Source organism: Equus caballus, chromosome 25 (genome assembly GCF_041296265.1).
Source record: "Equus caballus isolate H_3958 breed thoroughbred chromosome 25, TB-T2T, whole genome shotgun sequence".
Taxonomy (NCBI): Eukaryota; Metazoa; Chordata; class Mammalia; order Perissodactyla; family Equidae; genus Equus; species Equus caballus.
This window is the reverse complement of record NC_091708.1, coordinates 13375579-13396867: the sequence shown is the minus strand read 5'-3', so window position 1 is coordinate 13396867 and position 21289 is coordinate 13375579. Positions and strand designations below refer to the sequence as shown.

At 54.2% G+C, this 21289-nt stretch overlaps 1 protein-coding gene and 1 long non-coding RNA gene across 4 annotated transcripts in view; one reads left to right on the top strand and one right to left on the bottom strand.

Moving 5' to 3' along the window:
• Positions 1-21289, top strand: part of GABBR2 (gamma-aminobutyric acid type B receptor subunit 2) — a 330747-nt gene that overhangs the window by 295025 nt on the left and 14433 nt on the right. For all 3 annotated transcript variants that reach the window (XM_070251235.1, XM_023629734.2, XM_070251236.1), the window contains one exon: positions 16661-16771. In XM_070251235.1, coding sequence (XP_070107336.1) covers positions 16661-16771 — 111 coding nt within the window. The remainder of the gene's footprint in view (positions 1-16660; positions 16772-21289) is intronic.
• On the bottom strand, positions 8130-10212 carry LOC138920767 (uncharacterized). Its single transcript, XR_011432535.1, has 2 exons — positions 9888-10212; positions 8130-9594 (listed from the first exon to the last, which is right to left on the bottom strand). It is a non-coding gene; the product is annotated as an uncharacterized lncRNA (long non-coding RNA).

Here is a 21289-nt window from a genome sequence, read left to right as displayed (position 1 = left end):
TTGGAGTATACGGTAGAGGAAACATATTGGCATCCTGAAAAGGTCCACAGGTAATGTGGACTTTAGGCACAGTTTGATCAGGGATTAGTTCCACTTCTCTATAATTCTTTTATCTCTGCCCTCCTCCGTGTATGAAATATGTCATCACACTAGCTTCCCACATGTTATGGAGGTATGAAAAGAAAGATGCGTTTCAACTAGAAAGAACTTGGAAGGTTTCTTGGACAACAGAGAATTTTAGCCAAGCTTTAAATGATGGTCAAAACCTCAAGGAGGCGCTGGCATTCCAGGTAGATGAAAATCCACAGGCAGGAAAGTGTAGGGTACGTCTGGAGAAGACTTCAAGAGTCAGTTGGATCTGGCTGCTTGTAGGTAGAAAGTAGGCGCAGGGCTGGGGGCGGGTTGGACTCTAACCTGGAGGCAATGGGGAGCCGTGAAAGGAATTTCCGCCGTGGAACAGCACGATGAGCTCTTTATAAAATGTCACGCTGGTTATCAGATAATATTATGGAGTTATTGTCACTTTTCTTAGGTGTGATGATATTGTAGTTATGTAGGACAAGACAGTCATTTGTGCTAAAGTGTCGTGGAGTCTGAAATTGACTTTCAAAGGGTTTGAGGGGGAGTGTTTTTGTGTGTGGAGAGAGAGGGAGAGAGAGAGCCGACATGGCAAAACACTAACAACTGTTGGCTCCTGGAGGAGAGGGCACACGTGTTCATTGTACTATTCAGCTTTTCTGTATGTTTGAAAAAAATGTTTTCACAAAAATTTGAGAGCCTTCCTTCAGGCCAGGCACTGGTCTAAGGCTATAGACAGGTCCGTCCATTAACCCTCAATCCTATGAGGCTGGCGCTGTGTTTAGGCCCATTTTACAGATGGCAACAATGAGGTTAAATAGCTGCTGCAAGGTCCTACCATGTGTAGGTGGAGAGTTGGGACTAGAGCCCAGCAGTCTGGCCCCAGGGCTAGCATTTAACCACTCTGCCACCAACCATGAAAACCCGGTGAGGGTCTCCCGTCCTAGAGTCACGCACTTCCCGTGGTCTCAGTGCCCGCTGGCTCACTGATGATCTGTTTATTCTGCCAGGGAGAGGGGCAACAGCAAATTCTGGCCCCCGCCTCATAAGTATTTTTGCAGTAAGTCAAGGCCTATTTATTACTCATGAAGTATTTTGGGGGTCCGTGATAAAAAAAGAAATGCAAAACTTAATTTCGCTTCCCCGCTACACTGCTCATTCTCTTTTAATAACCGTCTCTTATCAGCCTCCTGGCAGCTTTGGCGTAGCCTGTGCATGTTAATTACTTTATTAATTACGCCGATATCTTTGGTTCTGCCCAGCCTATCTTGGTGCCTTTTGTTTCCAGCATGCACCCATTTTGCCTTGCTCATTGGCATACGCCGGCCCAGTTCCCGTTTCTAAAAGGGATTCTTTGGGCCTCGGTAAACACATGCTTTCAATTAGTCGTGCAATCATCACTCCCATTTTCATCTCAGCCGCGTCACTAATAGAGTGTTTTTAACGTTTTCCCAAATAGAGGCTGTATCATGCTAAGTTTCTGGCATTGTTGCTCAGCCCTTGTTTTCTCTCCAGGTCATGGCTCAGAGACCCCCACAACCTAGCACTGAGGGGTAGGATAAGCAGGAAGAGGTCTGGGGGACGAGGTGGTTTGAACCCTGGGGTAGACGGAGACAGGGATTTGTGGCATGAGACTGGATGGTGGCCTGGGACCAGATCCCGGGAGGCCTTGAATGTTAAGCTGAGAAGTTCAGACTTTATCCTAAAAGCCAATATCCTCCCAAAGTATATGGCATAGAATACTTATCCCATTAGGCGTCCGGAATAAAGGGAATGGGGGGGAATTTCATGGTAGAAATTTTAAGAAAGCCTAGAAACTAGTTTTCTGCCTCTTGGAAATATGCAGTGGGCTTTATTTAGCATATTGAAGGCTCTGAAAAGTCCTGCAGCATACATTTTTTTAACTAAATTTTTTTATTTGTTTTTAATAATAAAAACCATTTTAATTAGCATTTCCAAAATGTCTTTGGCTGTGGAAGCCTGTTTTCATAGAACATATATACATTTACATGTTCTGAGGAATATGGTTTAGGAAGTGCTGCGGGAGGGGCCGAGGAAGCTTTGCGGGTTTTGAGCAGGAGAGAGCACGTTTTGGAGAGGTCTCTGGCAGTTGGGTCGATCAGGGAGCTTGGGGGCAGAGGGGAAAGGAGGCGGGCCCCAAGCCCTTTGAAGCCAGACGTAATAAGGATCTAAACCAGAGGCTTCACATGCTTCCGTGTTTTCTTTCCGTTTTATTTTAAGCTGCATTGTTGTCTTAAAATTGGAAAATCGGTGTTGCTATAATAAATCACAGCACAAGGATTTTACTCGGGCATAAAATCTGAATGAGAAGAGCGATCTGTGCAGTCTTCCATCTTCAGAGGAAGCGTTTAGCCCGACAGGGTGTGGGGACACAATCTGTTTCTGCCAATCTCCAGAGGCCCTTGAGGCCTCCAGTCGGAGGGACCCGGATCCGGTTCCAGGTCCACACCTGCGCAGCTCCGCAACCCTGGGCAAGCGGCTCCATTTCTCCGTGCCTCCGTTTCCCCATACGGTGAAGAGGAAGAATAGTCCTTCTCTCCCAGGACGGCTTCGGGGATGGCATGAGGGGACACGTGCCTGACACGAGAGAACATAAAAGCACACGCGGCTGCCCTTCTGTGCTGTCAGGACGGGCAGGGCGGCCGAGGTCAGGAGGAACCCCAGCTCTCAGCAACCAAAGGCATCAGGGGCCCTTCTCTCACTTGCACGAAGTCCCCCGTGAACCCGGGCGGCCTCCAGGGCGGCCGTCTTCCAGGAGCTGGCTCGGGGAGTTGGGCTCCAACCCGACGCTCCCCGCAGCTCTTGCAGCAGCTCTGCCTGCTCCAGCCCACAGGGGGGAAACGTCACTTCCGCCCACAGCCCATTGGCCGGAACTAGTCACGTGCCCTTCCCCCCCCCCCCCCCCCCCCCCCCGCCCCCAAGCCACTGTGGACAGGCTGAGAATGTGGGCGAGCAGATGGGATGGGGGAGCACCAGCCTCTGCCGCTCCTTCGTCCCAGTCAGTCCACTTAACCTCTCTGAGCCGCAGTTTCCTCATCTGTCAATAAGGGCTAATACGTCTCATCCTACCCTCATGGGGTTGTCAGAAGGGCTCATATGACTATACATGTGAAAAATGGGAAGTAAAGTTAGCGGGATTATAGGCTTGCTTGCTGCGCCAAAGCCACATCCCATTCTTTGGTTCATAGGAAAAATGTACAGTTTCAACCCTCCTTAAATCCATGTTCCTGCTCTTGTTTCCCCAAGCCCATCGTGCCTCTGGATTGCCTGCTCCCTCCTCTCATTGGAGTCTTTTAAATTATTTTTCGGTGAGAGTATTAAGGCCCTTACCAGTAGCCTTTGGCGGCCTGTTTTGGGGACTGCACACTAGGCGGCACGTGTGACATGGAAAGGGGGACCCTGAAGTGTCAGGAGCAATGACAGGGAGCACGGTCTGGTGCATCTCTCCTAGACAGCGAGAAAACTTGCGGGGTTCTTCATCACAGGATACATGGCTCCTAGATTCCTAGGAACACCAGACGGTGTGTCTGTGTGTATGTGAGTGTGCATGTGTGTGTGTGTGGCTGTTCCAAGCACCAGTAGTCCCCTAAGCATGGGCATTGACCACATGGACTGCTGAGCTCTGTGGTTGGTTTGTCTGCAAAATAACCAATGCAAGCTCAGGGGACAGCCCCAGGCGAGTGGGGCCCTTGGCGTGGGGAGTGGACGACAGTATCACCCTACTCAGATCCCCTGGGACACTTGTGTTCTCTTCTGTGCCAGACCCCATGGAGACAGGGACAAGATCAAGGGTAGCCAGGATAAATAAGCAACTGTGCCATGTACGAAGGGTTGATGTCAACCCAGCAAAGAGAATGTCCAAAAGGACACAATCACTGTCGCTAAGCTTCAGAGGAGCCACCCTGGAGCCAAGGGAGCAGCCATGTCCTGCAGGGCAGAGGGCAGATCCAGGACCAGTGGGGGGAAGTTCTGGGGACACAGATTCAGCTTAGGATGAGGAACAACATCTGTGTTTTAGTCTGACCTCTCCAAAAGTGAACTGGGAGGTAGTGAGTGTCTCATCACCAGAAGTGTGCAAAGAAAGGTTGGACGAGTCCTTGACAGGGACTATACACTAAGGAAGGGAAGGAAAAGAAGATGCTTGAGTCTCTCCAAGCCCAACAGTTGTGGATTCTACAAACTAGAACAGTGTCACCTCAAAAAACTTTTTTATGTATATTCGTTGCTAATGGGTGTGTGAGATCATTTGAGACCAGCCTTATAGTTATAATGAATTGGAGCATCATGTCCACGCTGGAAACTTTGTTATGGGTGCAGAGGAGAAGGCACTGTCAGGGCACAAAGAAGCTGGCCCAGAAACTGAGCCGGGCTGCAGGGTGAGGAAGGGGCGCGCGCACCCTCCAGGGGCCTGTTGCTGCCCAGGAATTCCCAGGCACAGCCAGTGTTGGCAGCAGCACCAACTGTAACATCCTATGTTGGAACAATCTTTGCAACATTGCACTTTTGTGGCTCCCGATATGCTTGCTTCCCCGAATGACAACAGCAAAGGAAATGGATGCGTCGTTCCCGCACACGTTACGCAGCCTGCAAGCTGGCTTTAGGTCCTTTGTCTGCTCACGCTCTCGCTCGATGCTGGGAACAACGCTCAAAGCAGGCGATCCGGCGTTTCTCAGAGGAGAACCCGGGCTCAGAGGGAACATGACAGACCTGCGGCCAGAACCCTCATCCAGAAGCAAGGCCAGCGGCTGCCCATTACCCAGAGCACTGGGTGTCCCCCTGTTGCCTGCGAGCCAGGGCAGACTGTAAAACGGGAGATGCAGCAGGGAACAGAGAGGGAGCACTGAGGCTCGTCCCGGCAGCCGCCTCCTTTCTCCTTGGTGAACTGGGGTTCCCAGAACCAGCCAGAGTTCCAGGGAGGAGCAGGAACAGAAAGGGCCCTGGGCTAGGAGTCAGGACATCCCCGGCCCAAGTGCCGGGTCCTCGGATTTCACGCTGTGGGGCCTTGGCTGGGTTACAAGCTACTCCCGGGCTCAGTGTCCTCTGTGCAAAATGGAAACGAGGCTGATGGCCCTACTGATTTCCCAGGGTTGTGAGGCAGATCTAATGACACTGGAAACCGTAAAACTGAGTCACGTGCACAGCAGCGGTACAGAGTAGCAGCTCTGCCCAGGATCCCACATGCTCCAGCTTCCTGGGTACAGAGCATCTTCACACCCTCGTTCTGTCACCTCCCAGCTCACACCAAGCTGGGCTTGGACTGGACAGCAGGGAGTGGCTGTGAACTAGCCAGGCTGTGCCCTGAGTTATCAGCAGGCACCCGTGAGAGGCTGATGAGAGACACTGTGCTGGCACGGCACAGCCAGGCCAGGGCTGAGCAGGGCCAGCTCAGCGGCCTTGAGGTCTGGGCAGGAGAGATACCAGCCTGGCCAAGGCCTGGGGCTGAGGAGCTTGGACAGGGCCCTCTGGGAGCTCCACTCACCTTTAGGGCCACAGATCTCGCCCCAGGCCCAGGGGACTTGCCCCCACAAAGAGGCCCTTTGGCCTGAGGGGTGCTGGCCTACAGGCATGATGGGGGTGGGTGGACCGTTCACAGGCCTTCCCAGGCCAGGCTGGGAAGTATAGGGGCAGGCGCTGCCCTTGGCCAGCTCAGGGCCAGAGCCGAGTCTAGCTTCGGGCAGGGCTTCCCGCCCTTTCCACATCGTGGCGCACGTAGAAAACACCACATCTTAGCCTAGCACCAGGGTGACTGCAGAGCCCACTCATGGCTGGAGGCAGAGGAGTGCACCATCTTGGGACACTTGTAACCCATTGCTGGCACACCCGTGAACAGGGCACACTTTTGGGTACTTCTGGATCTGTTGTTTAAAGCAAAGGTTTGGGGAGTAGGACATGGGTTGAGTCCCAGCCCGTGACTTGGTGCCTGTGTAACCTTGAGCACATCACTCAGCCTCTCTGGGCCCCACTGAGCGTCCCCTAAAATGGGGGCTGTACTGGAGCTCACTCCTGCGGCGACTGGATGAAACGGGACAACGAGCATGACAGGCTTGGCCCGGAATCGGGCACACAGCCAGCAGTCAGAACGTGTTGGGTGGGGTGGACGGAGGAAGTATAAGCGGTGGAGGGGACCGTGGGGGTGGTGATGGAGGAGAGAAAAGCTGAGCACAGGCGTCTCTAACACGAGGCAACAGTTCTCCCCAAAGAGAGGCCTGAGGCGCAGGGGCGTCCGAGGGGCGGACTGGGGGTAGAGGACCCAGGAGGATTTCAGAGATGGAGGAATGGGTGCGGTTTACACGGTGGCGTGAAGAAAGGGCATCCCGGGACCAGGAAACAGCACAGTGACAGACCAGGAGGGGAGATTACAGGGCCCAGCGATGGACGAGGTTGGGAGAGGGGAGATGAGGCTGGGTAGATATGTGGGGTCCAACCGCAGGGGGTCACACTGCCGGGATCCAGGGTCTGGGCATCTTTCCTGCAGCCTGGGGAGCCACTGGAGGTTCGGCACTCCACTCCAGAGGTGGCATCAAGGAATGGCTGGGGGTGGCAGGGGAGCCGAGGGAGGGCCCAGGCCACAGGAGAGGTAACAAGGTCCAGAAAGGAGGCGGGAGGAAGGGGGCCGGAGGAATGAGAAAGGCCACAGGGACGCCCAGGGCTCTGTCTCACCTGGTGGGCCGCGGGGCCTTCTCTGAGCGAGCAAACCCCGGAGGAAGGGCAGGGTTACGGGAGACCGTGATGAGCTCAGACGGGGGGATGTTGCGTTGGAGGGTCGGCGTCAGGGGAGGGTGCCCCGCAGAGGGGTGCCCGTCAGCAGGAGGAGGGGAGAGAGTGAGGGCACCCACGGAGAAGGCAAAGAACCAGAGAGGGCAGGGCCTGGAAGGGACAGAGCCCTTCCACGGTGGCCTCAGGGAACAGAGGACTAAGAGTCTCCTGCCTTGGGCCACTAGGAGGTCGCCCCAGGAGCATTACAGTGGCTTGTGGGGGAGTGGTAGGAGCCTCACCTGCCCTGCCCTGGGGCCCCCGCCTTTGCCTGCCCCAGATGCACAGTTGTCGGGGGTCAGGCTGGTCCCAGGGCTGCAGGAGGAAAGTGGAGTTCTGCTCTCAGGGGGGAGCGGTGCAGCCACAGCCACTCCCACATGCACCCTGGGAAACACTGTCCCACGGATGCTGCCCCACCAGGTCAGGGCCTGAGGGGGTCTCGCATCCTGGTCCTGCCGAGGGCCGGTGCACGCCCGCTCCAGGCAGCAGAGCCAGGGGACATCCACTTCCTGTCTGGTGCTGCCACCATGGAATCACCAAATGTCGCACTTGAAGGGTCCTTGGAGGGAGAGGGGCTCACTTGTCCAAGTTGACCAGCAGACGTTTCCACTCAATAACGCTGCTTTTACAAAAACCAGGAGACTATGTGAATAGTTAAGCAATATTTCTACAGATCTCGGTGTCAGCTGGGGCCTCGTGGGCCTTGGGATCCAGAAAGAATTGCTCAGACCCCAAGGGGAGGGCTGTGGACATCCGGGGCATGCTCGAGATTTTGGCCCTTTCCCAGCCTTTCCTGCAGGCTTAGTCCAGTTCCTGGTTCACAGACACCGTCTCTCTCCCACCCTACATCATGAGGGGCACTCTCAGGCCCCGAGCAGCTTCGCCAGCTCCCCTCGCCCGTCGAGCATTTCCTGATTTCAGAACCCGAAGATGTGATAATCTGTGGGGAAGGAACATGTGGCCAACCAGCTTCCCTCCTTCTCCCTGCCTCCCTCCCCTCTCTCCTCTGATCCTCTCCTCCTCCTCCCCGTCAGGAGCAAGAGCACCCCTCTCCTGGCCCCTCCGTGGTCCTGGCCTCCTCTGAACGCTCGCCTGTGGCACTCGCCCTCCCAGAGCTGGCGCTTTCCTCGGAGCTCGTGGCTCGCCCTGCAGGGAGCTCTCCCCGCTGCTAGGACCGGACCGCTAGGCGCCTTCCTCACTCACACGGAGGGTTTCCACTCACCGCTCAGTCTCTGCCCAGTTCTACCAACTTAAGAAAGAACAGTTGTCACACTCACTTCAAAACTGTCCTTAGACTTAAAAGCTCTTCCAAGCATCCGCTTGGCTCTGGGACGAGGCCTGGAGCCGTGCCGGCCCAGCAGCCCGGCTGTGGGACGGTGGCGGACATGCCCAGCCCACAGTGCTGCTGAGTCTCATTTCCAAAGAAAGCCAGCAACCCAGGCGTGCATGTGAAATCGCCTGAGTTCTAAATACTGACCATCAAGTCTAAAAGGCTTAAACACCATGTAGGTCAAGTAAAACGCATCTGTGAGCCCCACACGGCCTGAGGGCCACATGTTTCTCTCTGCTGTGGGGCCAAGGGAGGACTCCAGCCTGGTGACTCCCTCTCTCCAGGATGCGGAGCGACCTCCCTGTCCCCATCGCTGGGGCAGCCTTTCATCTGGGGAAGGGCATGTGTGGGCACTGGTCTGTCATTCGCCAGCTCAGCCAGGCTCGCTGGCAAGTGCTTGATGCCACCACCTTCATGCCAGGCAGGAGCCACAAACCAGGAGGCCGACCCAGGAGGCAGGGGTGCCCTCGCCAGTTCACAGTGCCTCTTGAAAGCCCCCTGCCCCCATCAAGCACCTCTGGCAATACCTGTGAGCTCTTCCTGCTCCAGCCTTGCCCCAGAGGCCTCTGGGGTCCAAGGAGCACAGGGGATCCCCTGAAGGCCCATGTCCGACAGGGAGTGGAGCAGAGCCAGGCCACAGGGAATGACAAAAGGAGTTGAGATGCCCCCACCTGCTTTGCAGCAAAGAGGTCTGGCTTGGCTTTGCCTCTGACTTGCTGTGTAAGTCTCTTGTCCTCTCTGAGCCTCGGTTTCCTCACCTGTAACCTGGTATAAAATTCCTGGCTCCTTCACCAGACTGTTCTGAGGTCAAAATCACAGCGAGATCTTGGTGTGAATGCATGTACGGGCTGCAGAGGGCTAAATCATCAGGACCTGGTCCTGCACTTGACCCCCACCCCAGCCATGACCCTTACACAACCACAGAATTTCCTGCTGGTCTCCAAAGTCAAACTCAGGATGCCTCTCTGAACAGCACCAGGTAGGGGTCCTGGTGGCCCACTGGCATCCTACTGCCAAGCCCCGGCTCCGTGCCCTCCTCAGCCAGGTCCCGGCCATCTCCCTGACCTCATCTCTCTTCTGCAAAGCAGGACTCCTCGAGGGCGTGGCCAGCAGGCATCGGGTGAGCAGCTCTGGGCCCTGTGCCTGCTGCTCTGGAAGCTGCTCCGGGTGCACCTGAGCCAGGGTGCCTGGCACCAGCAGATTGGATAAGTGCAGCTCCAGGGGCTGACGGGGCCATGCCCAGCCCTCGGGAACAGTAAATCCTGACAAATGTCAGCTGGAGAGCAGTCCACGAGGCTGGCTTCTCCTGTGCCAACCCCAGCACGGTCCAGCACAGGGCATGGGACCAGCATGTGGGTGTCCCCTCAGTCACCACTTGCTGTAAGTCCTGTCCTGGGCCTCAGTTTCTCTATCTGTGAAAAGAGGAATTGGATGAGCACATAATCCCCTTGATGTTTGGAAATGGGGAGCCAGGGGAGCGAGAGTTGGCTGTCACGTGACTAGACGACACTCCTGGCATTTACTGCGCAGGGGCCAGGAACTGAGTGCCCTGCCCTCAACAGGACAGTCCCTCAACAAAGAATCAACCCCCTCCGAAGAAGAAAGGCAAACCCCGGGGGGTGACCTCATAGGCCCCTTCCAGACCTGGGATTCCGAAAAACTTCACCCAAACTCATAATCAAACATCCTAAAAAGAAATCCTTACCTTAAAACGACAGCTCCTAACTTTGCTGCCTCAGGGATGAGGGAAGCAGCCTGGCCCCGGAGAGATCTGGAAGGTTCCTCCAGCGCCAGCGCTCTGTGACTCTCTGCAGTTGGAGATGATGATGATAGCTGACACACAGGAGCGGGTTTCCAGTCTCTGAACCCTGCTAAACACACCGCTTGCCTCCTTTGGTCATCTTGCCAACCCTGGGAGGTTGCAGATGAGGATCTCATGGCTCAGAGAGGCTTCGAGATGTCTTCAAAATCACACAGCTGGCAAGTGATGAACTTGGGATTTGAACCTGCACCCTTTCCCCTCCCTGCTCGGGCTTCTTTGATGGGACCCCCGCCCAAAAGAGACCCCCCAAAGAGACATTGTCAACTCACCAGCCTTTCCAGAAAGAGAGAAGCATCTCGAGACTCCGAACACAGCTGAGAGGTAGGACATCCTTCCCCTCCCCCCACGTACATGCAAACTCACTTTCACACGCACATGGCTACTCACCTCCAGGAGAAAAGCCTACCATTTTACCAGATATTTCAAAAATCAACTTTGAAATTTAAAAACAGAGGCAGGAATGGCCAAGGGAGAAAGTGCCCTTGGGCTAGGCTGTCACTCTACGTCAGAAGTGTGTGAGTGACAATGGGAATCTCCATTCTTAACTGAGGATCTGCCAGGCTGAGGACCACATGTCACTCTGTCGTTTAAGATCCTTTAAGGCCCTGCTGCCGAAAGGGCGGTCCCTGGACCAGCAGCAGCCGTCACCTGGGAGCTGCTCAGAGATGCGGCATTGGGGCCCATCCAGACCCCTGGCCTGCTCTGCATTTTAACCAGCTGCTGGGAGGGCCGGGGGGGGGGGGGGGGGGGGGGGCGGGTTCGAGTGCACATTATCAGTGAGGATCGGTGCTGGCCCCTCCCTCACCACACTCCAGCCACACTGGTGTCCTCTGGGGCCCTGAAACATGCCCAGGTCTTTGCCGTTTCGGGTCCTTCCCACTTGCTGTTCCCTCTCCCAGGAAGGCTCTCAGCCTAGGTTCTCAGGGCTGGTCTTTCTCATCACTCAGGTCTCAGACTAAATGTCAGCACTTCAGAAAAGCCTTCCCAGACGACCCGATCTGAAGAAGGTCCCCGTTAGCGCCCCGCAGAGGGCCTGTAGTTCTGTTTGGGAACACCAATGGCGGCTCTGTTCATGGTGGTACCAGGTGGTTCGTCCACACGTGGGGTGTGCCCCGCCTAGAAGGCACACTCCTCACAGGCGAGCATGCTGTGGGTCTTCCACACCTGCACCCACACCCAGCACGTGCAGCACGCTCGGACTGTGAGAATAGCGATTCAGTGATTCTGAATGAGCGAATGCAGGACAAATATGGCCCTGCCTCCATCATTCAGGCTCACATGACTAGACAGTACACTAACCCAGGGGCTCCCTTTGCAAATGGGAAACTGAGGTCTCGAAAGGGCGAGCACTTACTTGCCAAGGTCACTCAGCAAGTCTAGAGGAGGACCAAGACTGCGGCCCCGCAGGCCTCCACGCCTGAGCCCAGGCCCGGACCCCCACCTGTCCGTCTGTGTGGCCTGACAAAGCAGGGCGTTTGCAGGGGCCACTGACCTACATTGTGAGTAATTGCGCTGCGCAGAGGGACTCACAGGCCAGCTGCTCTCCGTTCGCTGCACAGATGGGCGAGGCTTTCCCAGGCAGCACCTGCCTGCTCCCGCTGGGCAGGAGACGGGTGTGAGCACCGGCCAGCGTGGACCAGTGTGCCCTCTCGGCGGGGTGCCGTCCCTGCCAGGCAGGAAGAGCATCTGATCAGCCTGAGTTCCGCTTGCAGCACCGAAGCTCAGCCTTCACAGAGCTCCAGGGCATCGGGCAGGCCTCTAACGAATGCTTAGCGATTCAGTCGTTCCTCCCACGAGCAGCGCCTCACAGTTTACAGAGCAGGTCTGTCCCCACTGTCTCCTTGGGGTTTGACACAACGCTGTGAGAAGGCGGGCAGGCTCGGGAGGGCACAGGGTGAGGGAGGAAAGAACACTGGGTCGGCAGTCAGACAGACCTGGGTTTGAATCTCAGCTCCGACGCTGACGAGCAAGTAAAGAAGAGAAACAAAAAGGAGAAAAAAGCAAGTTGAGAATTCTTGTAGGCCAGTCATCCAGAGCAAGGGAAACATTCTTAGGCCAGTAGACATGCTGCAGTCCACAACCGTACACAGGAGAAGTGGGCCTGACATCCTGGCTCAGACCCTGATGTGAGATCCCAGGATGGCATCTGCAGGGGCTAGGGCCCTGTGCTCACTGTGACCAGGTCCCCAGCCTGGGCCCTCCAGCCCCTCATTACCCAATATTTTCCCCCCACCCTCCCACCCCCGCTGCCCCCGGAAAGGCGGGGAGGGCGGGTCCTCTACGGTGCCTGGAAATCTGGCCTCGTTTAAGGCCAGTGGGTGCCTTCTGGAGTAGCACGGGATGCTGCTGCCGGCTTCACCACTTGCAGCCCCACTGAACCACAGAATTAGCTCTGTGTCCCCATCGGAGGGTGATTCACGGCCGCCCGGCGGGACCCTCCGCACGGTTCTTTGGTGCCCTCTAGTGGCACTTTGGTGCACGACAACGAGTTCAAGCACGTAAGCACTCAGGTGACGGTCGGGGCTCCCGCCCCTCCCGCTGCAGGGTGGGGCGCATCTCCACCTCGTGTGTGACCGCGCAGACCGCTCTGAACTCCAGTCCCGGCCCCCATCAGGACGGATCAGACACGAAGAGGCATGGCTCTTACAGTTTGCTTTGAGATTCAGTGCAGGGGTCATTGGCTTTACTCAGACTCCTGGACCCCAGCCTCATGGGTGCACGAACCTCATCACTCGGAAAACCACCCCCGCCCCTCCCACTCTGAGCCGTGGCCCGTGTGCACAGACCTGGGGCTGTGTGAAGGTGATGTTAATGACCAGGGGATTTTGGCAGCTTGTTTATGGATCGGCGCCTGCATGCTGGGGAGCTGGCGTGGAAGCAGCCTTTGGGACCACTGACTGCTCTGAAGTCTCGATTGGCCCTTGGTTTCTCGCTGACCTCGGCCTCTGCCGCCCAGGCTGGGCGTAAGCTCATTCAGATGGCTGGGGGACTGAAAGACGAGATGGAGGAAATAGGATTTCAGGATTCAAAGAGGTCAGAGCAGACCAGCATGGTGGGATGGGGGGGCGGGGGGAGGGGGGTACTAAGAAGGTAAAAGGTAACCAGGCTGGAATATCAGCTGCAGAAGGGGAAGACAAGAGCTCACAGCAGTTCTATGAAAACTACCTGATGGGGTCTCAGTCAACCCTAAGGAACATATGAGTCACCAGTGGAAGGCAGTGATGTAGAAAGCCAAGGAGGTCTGGAGCAAGGGCACAGGCAGACTGCTCAGCACCCGCTGGAGCACGGGGCTCCATCCGAGGCCCACAGATCAATGGCAACCGCAAGCAGGTTGAAGGACTGGGTTGACTTGTGGGGGGAGCTGATGTGTACCCTCACGGCAGCTCTCCCCCTCCTGAGGAAGATGTGTAAACTCAAGGAGAGAGCTTGGAATTACTCAGGGGAGCCCCAGAGGAAAGACAAGGACCAACGGGTGGCGGTGCGGGAGAATAAGGTTCTGGCTCGATAGAAGAACTGTGCGGCCAGCTCATCAAGAGTGGGAAGGGAGGGGCTCTCTGTCCCTGGGGGCGTACAAGCCAGGCAACCAGTCAGCTTCCCGTGAAGAGAGTGTTCATTACATTGAACAAGGGTGTTTGACAGAATCAGTCCTCTCTACACAGACTCTAAGAGCCCATCATAAATTATTGCCTTTCATTGGAGAACAGCAGACACTATCATCATTAATGGGGTTGCTACTCATGCATGACCGTAATGGGCTCTGCTGCTGCATGCTCATATCTGCCTGGTTGGCAGGCGCTGGAGAAACCCCAGTGCTGCCACTAAGTCACCGCTGACCTTGGGACCAAGACGTTTCTCAGTGTCCTCAGTTAAATAATGAAAGGACATCAGGAAGCCCCCAGCACCCTGAATAGAATCCAGCCCAGCTCCTGGGCGGGTCGCAGTGGAAGGGACTCTCTAGCCCTGGCAGCTCTGCCTGTGGCTCCTGGAGGTCACTTCCCCTGGGGTGCCTCCACTGCAGAGGCCTCGGGGGACCCCGCTCTCCCTGAAGCACTCCAGCCTATGCGGACTCAACAAGCACGGAACTGCAGAGGCCACGCTAAGGCTTTCTGTGGCTTGGGACAACAAAAAGGAAATCAAGCCTGAGAAAGCATGCAGCCGGATGATCTGGTTACATAGTGGCCTGAGCCCACAGGCCCACCTCTCCCAGCTCCTCCTGCTTCCATGTGGGAGCACCATCTTTCCCCAACTCACAGGAGCCCAGGCCACTGCCTGCTTCCAAGGCCGGGCCTGGAGAGCAGGGCCAAAGGAAATAGGATTTCCACCCCCACCTGCCTGAGGCCTGCCTTCCACATGCCCGGATCCCGCCAAAGTGCCCCTTCTTCCTGGTGATTGACCCTGGGGGTGCCCAGCCCTTACCTTTCGGGGGGGTGGCTTTACCCTGGGCCTCAACAGGGCAGCTCCATCAGAACACAACATCCTGAACTCACTTCTTTGATGAGATACCCTCAGTGGGATCTGTTCTAAAGGCAAACAGATTCGCAGAGAAATCTTCAACTTTACTCATTACATTTTTTGTTGGCAGTGTATGGATGTGGCAATTCTGAAACTATTTTCTGTCTGTTATAGGACTGAACAAATGAGTGACTATCTTGATATTGTTGGAAACCAGGGATATCACTGTGGGAGAAGAAAGATGCAAATATGGAATAGGAAGAAGCAAGCAAGAACCCTGTGGTGTTGGATTTTATCTATATCTATTTATAGATAGATGGGAGAAAGATAGGGATAGATAGATAGAATGATCGTGGATGGATGGATGGGTAGATGGATGGATGGATGGATGGACAGATACATAAAGGCGACTAGAAGTAATGATACCCTAGGACATAGGAACAGTATGTCTAGTGCCCAAATCTTAGTTTCTAAATACATTATCCACTAAAAGGAACAAGGATTCCTTGGAGAAATGGCTGATTCCAAGGCTGGGGCAAGGAAAGTATGAGGAGAGCCTGGAACATCTTGTACCAAGAAGTAGGAAAATGCTCAAAAAAATTTTGAGAATTTGTTGAGAAAACACAGAAGGCGGCATGAAGGGGCTTTCCACTGGCCAAATCTGGAAAAATCTGAGCATCAAAATGAATAATCATATTAATGGATTATAAGACATTGAATTGAAAAGGAACCCACAAGTCTATACTGATATCCATAAATAAATGGGAGGAAAGGGCAGCTCTTGTCTACAGTAGAATGCCAAGTATTTAACTGAAATGATAGAAAATCATCATTTTGCAGCCACCAAAGTAATGTGACTCAGGTCGGAACCATCAATGGATGCTGAAACCACTGAGTTAATGTTTGTGGGGGAACAGGATACTCACACGGTCTCAGAGTATCTCCCACAGATTATTTATTAATTACAAGGAGGAAATGGTACCTTTCAAGTGGAACGATCTGGCAGACATCACCTCAACCAAATGATCACAGTTCACATGACCAATAATGGGACAGAGTGCCATCAAGCGCCCCTGCTGTGAACACCCAGGAGACACGAACATCACTTCCGCAGGATGCCTGCCAAGACTGAATAACCTGAATCTAACCGTGAAAACACATTCAGACAAACCCCAATTGAGGGACAGTCTACAGAGTAACTAAACTGAGTTCTTCAGGAACATCAATGAAGGGAAAAACCAAAGTAGGCTGAGGAACTGTTTGAGATTAGAGGAGACTAAAGACATTACAATAAATGCAATACATGGTCGCGGACTGGATCCTGCTTTGGAAAAACCGCACTTGCCTTAGAGGACATTATTAGGCCAACTGGCGAAATTTGAAAATGGATAGTATATTAGATAACATGCGGTATCCGTGTTAAATTTCCTGAATTTGGTAAGTGTATGTAGTTATGTAAGAGAATCTCCTTGTTCTTAGGAAATACATGCTAGATGTTTAGGGCTGAAGGGTCAAGATGGCTGCAACTTACTCTCAACATGTATAGAGTGTATATTTTTTCATTCCCTGGTGTCTTTTCCTCCTCCTGCCACCATCTGGCTGATTCTCTCCCAGGGTTTCCCAGGTCAAATTCCTGAGCTGGGGTAGGACACTCTCTACTGCCGCTCTTCAGCGGAGCGCTCCGCACTAAGAAATCTTGTAGGTCTCTGAGCAGCCCCTGGATTGGCTGCCTAGGGTCACGTGCCCACCCCTTGTCCAATCAGCTCTGGTGCAGGATGGGTCATGTGGTACATAACATGGCCGCCACCACTGCTCCCTACGTGGAGGTGGTGGGCAAGAGGGTCTCCTGAGGAGGGCTCGGCAGGCCCCTTGTTTGGCCCGTAAATACCTCCGGCTACAGAGTTAATCCCAGAGACATCTAAAGGCATCCTGATGTAACTTTGTGCCTCGTTCTTGCCCTCACTCTTTCAACAAACATTACACATGGCTGCTCTGGGCCAGGTCTTGTGCTAGGTACAAGAAGTGTGGCCAGAAGTGGCCCAGTCCCTACCCTCGGGAGCTCTGACTCAAGTTGGAGAGGCAGGAAGAGCACAGATACCTGGAGTGCAGGGCTGAATGGCGATTCAGAGGGCCGCCCGATAGGGACCCACATGCAGGAAGGGTGCCCGGTGCCACCCCTGGGTTTCTGTGTTCTCTTTGCACAGCCGGACCCAGCAGGACGGGACATCTCCATCCGCCCTCTCCTGGAGCACTGTGAGAACACCCACATGACCATCTGGCTCGGCATCGTCTACGCCTACAAAGGGCTCCTCATGGTAGGTGCAGAGCCGGAGGCAAAGTCCGGGATGCTTCTCTGTCTGAGTTCTCTCCCAGCGGCCCCGTCAGCGTAAAAATCAACAGGGCCCCGGGACTAAGCACTTACTCTGCCAGGCCGGTGTCTGCCACCTGTTACCCCAGTTCCCCCAACAACCGCAAGAGAGAAGGACAAGTAATGTCCCGTTGCACTCACAAGGACACGGAGGCTCAGTTTGCCTGAGGTCACTCAGCTAGTAAGTGGCAGAATCAAGATCTGAGCCAGGGAGTAACCCCCAAACCTGGGAGGACGCCTCGCAGCTGCCCCTGTACCGCTCCTGGGCGGCAGTCTGTTGACTGCGCATGTTCACATCTCCCGTTTCCCTGGATTCTCTAAATCTGCGGGAGTGAATGGGATCATCTCCATTTCACAGAGGAGGAAAGTAAGGCCCAGAGAGGTTAAATGATTTGCCCAAGGCCACCTGGTAACCTCCAATCTCCAAACCCTGTACTCTGTCCACTCTACTCATCTGTTAAAATCGGAGATTACATCCCAAGGCCCCTCCCACAGTTGTGGGATTTCCAAGTTAGGAAGGCCTTGTCGGGGCAGCCCCGCCCTACCTCATCCCGGGTTGATCCTTGGATCTTCTCTCCACATCTTGTGCAAACCAAACCTCCACGTCAGTGCCCCCAGTGCCGGAGCGCCGACCACTGCACCCTCCCCAGATCTCTCCACGGGAAGGTGCAGCCACCCTCTGCCTCTGTGTGGCCCCAGTTAGAGGCCGAGAATGAAGCCCTCGCTAAAGGTCCAGTAAACTGGGTTTTCCTGTGCCACTCAAATGCGTCCCTCCCTCCTGCTGCTCCCGAGCACTGTTGGTGATTGATCCCATGTCCTTCGAGGGGCCACACCAGAAGAGCAGGTGTTAGGGGACCCTGGACAAAGATTGTCCTGCCCTTCATATTAGCTGAGACCCTCTTGTGGCTTCTACAGAGGTCTTTTGTGGACTGCTGGGCTGCAATCTGGACCCATGAGGTGTAATGACCCTGAAGGTGTCCACAGGAGGTGTCCAGAATGGGAACGGGACCTTGAGGGCTGGGCAAAGGTCCTGGGCTTGGAGGACACACCCAGGGAAGAGGGTCGCCAGAGCTGTTCTAACAGGTGGCACAGCCCCGAAGGCAGAACCATCATCAGTGGGCAGAGTTGCCAGAAGGCAGCCCTCGAGTGCATGTAAAGAAGGAATTTCTGTAACAGAGCAGTGTCCACAGACGTGATGGAGCCCCCTGGGAAGGAAGGGGCACCCGGTCACAGGAAGCATGTGGCGTCAGTGACTTGCCTTTCCGTGGCCCTTGTTGAATAGGCTCTGTCCAGGATCCCTCCAGCCTCCATGTCCTCGATCTTGAGACTCTGTGAAATTAGATTATGGTGAATTAGATTGACTCCTTAAACTGGATTTTTCTGTAATGTTTTGGCCTTTCATTTCTTCCCCACCTACTTCTAAAAGTGGCTGGAGAGGACTGTGTATCTTCCAGTGAAGCTAATACCTTCAGCCAGATCATGTCAATGAAAGCTGGATTTGACAGCAGAAATGCTTACTGTTCCCAGTGTGTGCAAGGAGCTGTCCACAGCCCTCCTGGCCCTTAGGGGTTATGACTAAAATCCTACCTCCTGCCCGCTTCTGCTCTTGAACCACAGAATTTCAAGACTGAAAAGAGCATATGCAGCCCTGGAAGCTCACTCTGCTGTCAGATGTTTCAGTCCTCCCCCATGCCAGCTCACCCTGAGCATCCCCAGCAAGTGTTCATTCACTCACTGCTTCCACACCTCCGGTGATGGGGAGCTCACCCCCTTCAAAGTGGCCTGTGCCACCCATAGATGGTGTATTAGTAACAAATTACCACAAACCGGTAGCTTAAAACAATAGGAGTTTATTCTCTTAAAGTTCCGGAGGCCAGAAATCTGACATCAAGGTAGAGTTCTGCTCCCCCTGGCTTCCTTGCCTGTCCCACGTCTGCTGGCTGCAGGCATTCGTCGGCTTGTGGCTGCGTTACTCCAGTCTCTACCTCCATCTTCACATGGCCTTCTCTTCTCTCCAAGTCTCTCCTCAGTGTGTCACTTATAAGGACACTTGTCATTTGATTTAGGGCCCACCTTGATAATCCAGGATGATCTCAAGATCCTTAATTATATGCACAGAGATTTTTCCCAAATAAGGTCATATTCACACTTTCCATGGATTAGGATATAGGCATATCTTTTAGAGCCACCATTCAACCCACTACAGATGAGTTGTTTTTCTAGAAAGTTCTTCCATATCCTCAGCTGAAATCTGCCTCGATGTAACTTGTGCCCAGGAACCCTCATGCTGCTCCTTGAAGGCCTAAGAACAAGTTACTGTCTGTTTGCTCCTGATGCTCTTCAGAGATTGGCAGCCAGCCGCCAGGTCCCCAGACGGGTCCACGTGTTAGGACTGGTGGAGACTCTCACGACAACTTGGTGGCCCTTCAGCCGTGTGGCAGGGGGAGGGCGCCCCAACCCCCGTCAGAGAGCAGGAGTCCCGGACACCCCTCCAGCCCTGACACTCGCTGCCGGGAGCCCCGGGCGGGTCTCTCGCCTTGCCCAGCCTCTGCTTCTTCCCGGCAAGATGTGGACAGCCGCGCCCACCTGGGGATTGAGGGGCGGCGCGGGAAGGAGACAGCGCAGAGCGGCTTTCAACAGCCCTTGGTTTCCTCCCCTGGTTCAGCATCTGCTTCCTGGGCTTCTGGTTCCCCATTTTAAAAGGAATCTTTGAAAAGTAAATCAGTCGGCGAGATAACACACTTAGAGAAAAGGAGAGGAAAACAACCATGGATGTATAAAATAATGCCAATTATTAACTAGCTTTTAACTCACTTTTGTACAGGACATTTCAGTTTACAAAATGCTGTGCCGTCCTCAGATAGAAACCTTGTGAGAGAGGTATTATTATTATTCCCATTTCACAAGTACTAAAACTGAGGTCCTGAGAGGTGAAGTGACTTGTTCAAAGTCACACAGCCAGTGGATAGCAGAGCAGATTCCAGATCCTCCAGCTCTGTCTCCAGCCCCACTGCTACTGCATGGCATTGTGCTGCCAAACTAAATCAAACCTGAAAACGTGGGCCCGAGATGTGGCATTAAATGGCTCATGCAGCTGTCAGATGTCTGGAGCTGCGATGATAAGGGAAGAGGGGCCTTGGGGAATGGCCTCCAAAGGGGCAGGACCGAAGCCCCCGCACCAGTCAGCAGTCTTGGTCAGCCCTTCCGCCCACCCACACACACCACCATTCTGCCCGTGTTCCATCTGCACTTCCTTCTGCAGCCTGCCCTCCCCTTGGACCACCCATGACGGCTGAACCCTCCACACCCTGCTTCAGACCACGTCTGACCTCTACCTTGCCCAGTTCTGTTATGAGTTGTATTGGTTAGGAGCAGAGCTGCAAGTGACAGAAAACCCAAAATAACAGTGGTTAAAGAGAGCATTAATTTCCCTCTCCCGTAAGCAATCTAAGGCTGGTGAAGGGGCTCCCAGGATCTCAGCTCCTTGCATCTTGTGACTCCCCCATCTTCATCGTACAGCTTCTACATTGTGGTCTGAGATGACTTTGTGATCTAAGATGGCTGCTCAAGTTCCACCCATCACATTCCACTCCATCTATTAGGAAGGAGGAAAAGGAACACCCTTTCTCTTTAAAGACACTTCCCAGAACTTGTACACACCACTTCCAGCCACATAGCATTGTCCAGAACCTAGTCATCTGCCACACCTAGCTTCAATGACAGCTAGGAAATATAGTCTCCCTTCTGGGTGGCTGTGTGCATTGGGGGGTAATAGAAGTCCCAGACACAGGGGCTCTGTCTGGTTTAATTAAAAAAAAAGACTGGGGTCAGCCCGTGGCACAGTGGTTAAGTTTGCACATTCTGCTTTGGCGGCCCAGGGTTTGCCAGTTCGGATCCCGTGTGCAGACCTATGCACCGCTTGGCAAGCCATGCTGTGGCAGGCGTCCTACATATAAAGTAGAGGGAGATGGGCACAGATGTTAGCTCAGGGCAAGTCTTCCTCAGCAAAAAGAGGAGGATTGGCAGCAGATGTTAGCTCAGGGCTAACCTTCCTTAAAAAAAAACAAACAAGACTGAACTAAACTTCTAGAGACACAGTCCACTTTTGCCACCATATTGCTGTGTGGCCTTGGGCAAGCCTCTTCCTCCTCTCTGGGCCTCAGTGTTCACTAGAGACTGAGGGAGGTGGTCGAGATCATGCCTGAAGTTTCTGCCCACTAGGACCTCCTGTGGGTCTGTGCATGAACCAGTGGTGGGGGTGAAGGAGAATGCGGCAGCTGTTACACTTCCTGTCTGCATTTCCTTAGCAAGACTCAACCCAAGGTCACAAGTGTGGACAGACGGTGGCATCCAGAAGGCCTGGCCACAGCAAAGCCCCAGCCTTCCTCCTGCTGGCTGCCGCTTCCTCAGTTACCTTGAGTTCAGCAGCTTTGCAGAGCAGCGAGCATGTGTGCCACCACTCGAC